Raw genomic sequence first — 6,246 nt, 5'->3', positions numbered from 1 at the left:
TATATATATATATATATATATATATATATATATATATATATATATATATATATATATATATATTAGATTAGATTAGATTAGATAAAACTTTATTGATCCCTTTGGGTGGGTTCCCTCAGGGAAATCAAGATTCCAGCAGCATCATTACAGATAAACAGAGAAAAGAAATAGAGGAAAACTTCTAGATAAATTAAAATAAATTAAGTATTTACATATACCGGTGTATATATATTGTGAGTAAGTAGAAATTGCTGTTATAAAGTTTACTATGTTTTATATAATGTCTGATTGAGCTAAAAGTGGACAGGTTTGGACTTCTCCAGCTACCTTATATCTAATGTAAAATAATTTACTGTTGATGATGAATTCTGGCCATTTGAAATGAAACAGCAATGGGCTATAACTTAGTGATGACTTTTTTAAGCTTAAAATGCTTAAAATGATGAGATGTAAGGAAATGATAACGTGATGAGGGAAATGACATCATTTTGCACTGTGTAGAAGTTGTGATAAATTCCTACACTGTCCTATTCCACGTTATGCACTGAAAGCTAAAGAATGAATAAGCTGAGCAGGTTTTCATCAACCTTGCCACCATGTCTCAAAACCTGATTTCGGCAACCATCAGCTCCCTATCTGCATCATAATCAACTCAAAGAATAGGCTTATTTACTGAGGCATCATTAGTTCGCCTTGAGCCAGTTGTTTAACTTGAAGATTATCATGTTGTTTCGATGGTTCTGAGATTTCACAGCTCTTCCTTCTCAGGGTAATTAGGAGTGAATTCGATTCGGACAAATTAATATCAGGCCTCCTGCGTGTGTTCACCTCTGCTCAGGATCAGCTTCATTTCAATATGAAAGCCTGAGCCTCTGCTCGAAACTCACAGTGTTAACTTCATTTCACAGCTTTTTGTTTGGTCAAAATGCAACCGAGCAGCCAAGGTTTCGATTTCTTCTTGCCATCTGGATGTAGGATTGACATCGGTTTGTTTTTAATCTCTCAGTGTTTAATTGTTCGTGTCTGTGTGTGATTCTTTCACTGTGGACATTATGGTGTGTGTGTGTGTGTGTGTGTGTGTGTAAATACCTAACGGCTCCAATTGATTAAGGCCCAGAGGAAATTGCGCCCCCTATATGTACTTAGCATCTTTTTTCAAAGAAAAAAATATATCGAACGGTGCCAAGTATTATTATTATTATTATTATTATTATATAACCAAGTTATATTGCTTATATTATTATTATTATTATTATTATTATTATAACCAAGTGTGGTTTGTCCACACTTCGTGCTCCATAAAGCTAATCTTCTGACTATAATAATAATAATAATAATAATAATAATAATAATAATAATAATAATGGGGCAGCATGGCGGTTAGCACTGTCGGCAAACAGCAAAAAGGTCCTGGGTTCAAGCCCAGTGGCCAGCGAGGGCCTTTCTGTGTGGAGTTTGCATGCTGCATGGGTTTCCTCCACATTAAGTTGTACTTATAAATATATAGTTAATTTTTTTTCTCTATGAATGCAGCAAATAGCTTAGTGATAAGTGCTTTGGTTTGTCCACACTTTGTGCTCCATAAAGATGATTTTCTGACTATAATAATAATAATAATAATAATAATAGTAATAATAATAATAATAAGCGGCATGGTGACAGCTCTGACAGTCCTGGCTGCAAGGTTGATATCAAGTTGCTTGTTATAATATGTTATCTTTTCCACAGAGGCGGCACGGTGGTGTAGTGGTTCGCACTGTCGCCTCACAGCAAGAAGGTCCTGGGTTCGAGCTCATTGGCCGGCGAGGGCCTTTCTGTGTGGAGTTTGCATGTTCTCCCTGTGTCTATGTGGGTTTCCTCCACAGTCCAAAGACATGCAGGTTAGGTTAACTGGTGACTCTAAATTGACCGTAGGTGTGAATGGTTGTTTGTCTCTATGTGTCAGCCCTGTGATGACCTGGCGACTTGTCCAGGGTGTACCCTGCCTCTCTGGGATAGGCTCCAGCTTGCCTGCAACCCTGTAGAACAGGATAAAGCGGCTAGAGATAATGAGATGAGATAATAAACAGTTATCATGAGTATTTTTACGATCAGTATGTATTCTCACACACACACACAGTTTGGAGTAACTGAAAGACTGGTACAGACCTAAACCAAAACCAAAACACCCAATTTAAGTTATCCACCAGAACGAAACATTGTCATTTATATATTAAAACAATGTTTATGATATTTATGACAGGTCTGGGGCCTGTATACCTGAGTGCGCTGTCTCTACTTTCATTAACAACAACTTTTTACAACTGAAAGGGTGGACACGCTGGGTCCTGCGTCACGATGACACGCCCACCTGTCATTCAAACCCTGTCTTAAAAGAGCTCAGGAACAGGCGCGCACTGGAGAGACTCGAACCTGCGGCTCAGTGGCGTCAGCTCGTGTGCACTTCGCCCGGATGAGAAAGTCAGCTTGGTGAATTCTTTAGGTTGTTTGTAAAGGATGGCTTTGGCGGATGCCCTTCTGCCGTCCATTGTTGGTTTTTCCAGCACTCAGGCTTTGGATGAAAAACATGCTGAAATCCTGAGAGTAAGTAGAAATTACTGTTATAAAGTTCACTTGACTGTTTTTTTTTTAAATAAAGGTTATATACTGCTGATATCGACCCAATGTCAGTGCTCGATTATCAAGTCATTTGAAAAGAGTTTAATTAAACGTCATGAAATGTGACTTGCATGATTTGTGTGTTATAGGACTGGTCCATTGATCAGACCGAGACAGGAACAAAACCCCGTGTGGAAGTTGAATTCAGCATCGTAGAGTCAGCGCCACTGACTAAGGACGAGGACGAGCTGTCCAGGTTTCTGGATCTCGAATTTATTCTGTCTAACTCGATGGCATCCCAGAACGAGGGTGCCCCTGTTACCGCGGCGTATCCGCTACCGGAATCACCGGAGAGCTGCAGCGCTGCGTACGACGGCGCCGATTCTGCGCACGGCCTTGTAGCCGAGCTTCTAAGCCCAGACATGGCCTACCGACCCGACACGACCCAAGACTACAACCCGAAGGGACATTTTGATACACCGGAATACACCGATCTGAGCATGCTGGACACCAGAAGTCACGCGCACTTGCACCTCGCCACTCCGCACGCGTCGGCTTACAAAATAAAGACCGAGCGTCGCGAGCAGTCGTGCATGATCTCCAACGACTACATGGGACACTTTTATGGACACAAGGTTCATACTGTTGCTCCTGTGCAGCCCTTTGTACAGCATGTGCACGACGCGTCCCGAGAGGTCAACGTGCACGTGGCGCAGCAGCAGCACCACTATCCGTACCCACAGCAGTATCACGGCTCGCAGCACTATCATGGACAGTATGCTGTTTTCACGGATGCCATGCGCGCCCATCACCCGGGTATGCCCGGTACAGTGCTCACGCCACCATCGTCACCGTTGCTCGAGCTCTACGGCACAGACGAGAACAGACCGAAGCGCGGAAGGCGCGCGTGGGCTCGGAGACGCGCCGCCACGCACAGCTGCGAGTTTGCGGGCTGCGGGAAAACCTACACCAAGAGCTCGCACCTGAAGGCGCACATGCGGACACACACTGGTAAGTGAGGCTAATACAGTGCCTACAGCTATCTGAATCAAAATATCAGTCAGTTGAATAGTCAAGTCAAGTTTATTTGTGTAGCGCTTTTAACAATAAACATTGTCGCAAAGCAGCTTTACAGAATTTGAACGACTTAAAACATGAGCTAATTTTATCCCTAATCTATCCCCAATGAGCAAGCCTGTGGCGACAGTGGCAAGGAAAAACTCCCTCAGACGACATGAGGAAGAAACCTCGAGAGGGGCCAGACTCAAAAGGGAACCCATCCTCATTTGGGCAACAACAGACAGCCTGACTATAACATTAACAGTTTTAACATGAAGACAGTTTCGTTGATGTTATAAACTCTTCATTGATGGAAACTTGAGTGCAAAACTGTTCATGACAACTGCGGTCCTAAAGTTAGCAAGTCAACTGTAGTCCTCAGCCATAAAAGCATTACTGTAAGAGTCCAGAGCGTCCTCCAGGTGTAACCCTCAACTGTCCTCATGGGGCCGTCCTCCACAGGAGCGATGCGATAAAACTCCGACCAGACACAGGGCACCAGGATGGATCAGGCAGGTCCGAGGGGCAGAAGAGGCCAGCATCTCAATCCCAGGACCAACATGTAACTCAGAGGGACAGATTTTTTTTTTTTTTTTTGGGGGGGGAGAGAAAACACAGGTCAGAATACTACTTAATACAAACTGGTAATGAAACAGAGAAGTCGCAAAAGTAGTGGATTTTCTCAATAAACTCAAACTTCCTATTATTTTTACAAGACTTACACAAAACACCCTTGGCAAGTATACTATACATGGAGAGTAGCTGAAAGCAATAGGTAACTGAACTGAAGCTGGCACACTGCCCCCTATTGGCAATGTGATGTATTAAAAAACTTTATGAAAGGCATTAAACCAAAACTCACCAACTTAAACCAGATGCGTTCATGAGTTGAGAAGTAATGTAGCCAGTCGTATTTTCTCCTTCTACAGGTGAGAAGCCGTACCACTGTACCTGGGAGGGATGCGGCTGGAAGTTCGCCCGCTCCGACGAGCTGACCCGCCACTACAGGAAACACACAGGACACAGACCCTTCCAGTGCCATCTCTGTGAGAGGGCATTCTCCCGCTCTGACCACCTAGCCCTGCACATGAAGAGACACATGTGAAACCATGCCTTATTTTAAAGGACATTTTTATTAGATTTAGAGACATGGTCCAAGGAACAAAAGTTAATTTATACATATTTTCCCCTTACCTCACATCAATATTTAACTAGTTTTGCACTGGAGCTACTCAGCTAATGTACCTAAGAAATAATGGAAGCTCACGACCACTAATTAGTATCATGTGTAAATTGGTTTTTTCTTCGAACTACTCCTTTAAGGCTATACCTGTGTTTGGACATTAGGGTTGTAAATAGGAAAAGGATTTTGTCAGCTTTAAATTATAGCAGTATTTAAGAAGAAGAAAGATTTGTTGAAAAAAAGAAATAAGTTATTTAGTGCAAACATCAAAGACAGCTTTGTAAAGAAACAGGGCAGGACCCATATTTTTGTATATATTGCTTTATGACTTCATGCTTCAGACAGGGGGATTTGGCATTTGGGGTTTTTAGTAGAATTCAGGATCTTCTTATGCCCCTTTTTGTACAATGAATTGTTAGAAATCTCTAAATAAAATTCAGTGTGAACTCAAGGACTTTCACATCAGGTACTCAATTAGGTTTTTGTTTTATTCCAAGTGAAATGTCTTTGCAAATATTTTAAAGCTTTGTATGCTACATACTTGAATATAATGTTGTTGGGTTTTTATATATATGTTGCTGGGTTTTATATATAAAACCCCTGTCAGCCCTGTGATGACCTGGTGACTTGTCCAGGGTGTACCCCGCCTTTCGCCCGTAGTCAGCTGGGATAGGCTCCAGCTTGCCTGCGACCCTGTAGAACAGGATAAGCGGCTACAGATAATGGATGGATGGATGGATATAAAACCCCTGACAAAGTTTTAAATTACAAAAAGTTGAAATCATATACTGACTTGTTTCATTTTCTCATCTATTTTTGAGTTTCAAATCAAGAGTAAGAGCTCACATGGGTCAGTTAGAACTGCCATCACATTCATGTACACCGTGAAAGTAAGTAACCAATTGTGCCTTCAGTATCATAGTGTTGTATACAAGATAAAGGTGTACAAACTATAGGCTTTAATAGAATACTTGGCTTCCAGCACAAATAGTGTATCATGAAAAACAGCAACAATATACAAAATTGCAGGTTCTGTAGAATAAAAAGTACACCACAGTACAACAAATACCTATGATGTGGGTAGCTACACATTACATTAGTTACTGGACTAACTGCATGGTTAAAGGTGTGGTTAAAGGTTGTTATGAAAGTCAATATAATCCAACCTTATAGCCTTTGATCACTTAAATTCTTATTGATTTAATGAGATCAGGTTCACCTTACATTAATTAGTCCACTTGAGGTAAGATTATATTTCTAACCAGGGAATACCCAAAAAGCGCGCGCACACACACACACACACACACACACACACACAAAAAAAAAAAAAAAAAAAAAAAAACCACCTAATAAAATAACTGCCATTTTAAAGTTGTGGCTCTATCACACCGTTGGGAAATTTTACT

The 6,246-nt window shown here is 41.3% G+C and overlaps 1 protein-coding gene across 1 annotated transcript; it reads left to right on the top strand.

Annotated features, from left to right (window-relative positions):
• Positions 1-2,386: 2,386 nt before the first annotated feature.
• On the top strand, positions 2,387-5,291 carry klf17 (Kruppel like factor 17). Its single transcript, XM_060931421.1, has 3 exons — positions 2,387-2,583; positions 2,748-3,609; positions 4,587-5,291. The coding sequence occupies exons 1-3, from the start codon at positions 2,497-2,499 to the stop codon at positions 4,760-4,762; spliced, it is 1,125 nt and encodes a 374-aa protein (XP_060787404.1). The 5' UTR covers positions 2,387-2,496; the 3' UTR covers positions 4,763-5,291.
• Positions 5,292-6,246: the final 955 nt, after the last annotated feature.

This window comes from Neoarius graeffei, chromosome 1, assembly GCF_027579695.1.
Source record: "Neoarius graeffei isolate fNeoGra1 chromosome 1, fNeoGra1.pri, whole genome shotgun sequence".
NCBI classification, from domain to species: domain Eukaryota; kingdom Metazoa; phylum Chordata; class Actinopteri; order Siluriformes; family Ariidae; genus Neoarius; species Neoarius graeffei.
The sequence above is the reverse complement of the archived record's forward strand: the minus strand, read 5'-3'. Positions and strand labels throughout refer to the sequence as shown.

Bases quoted from the DNA above. Each gene is read 5' to 3' on its own strand.
- klf17 (XM_060931421.1), top strand. From the start codon at position 2,497: ATGGCTTTGGCGGATGCCCTTCTGCCGTCCATTGTTGGTTTTTCCAGC. The intron at 2,584-2,747 runs GTAAGTAGAAAT...TGTGTGTTATAG, and splicing joins AACATGCTGAAATCCTGAGA to GACTGGTCCATTGATCAGAC. The intron at 3,610-4,586 runs GTAAGTGAGGCT...CTCCTTCTACAG, and splicing joins GCACATGCGGACACACACTG to GTGAGAAGCCGTACCACTGT.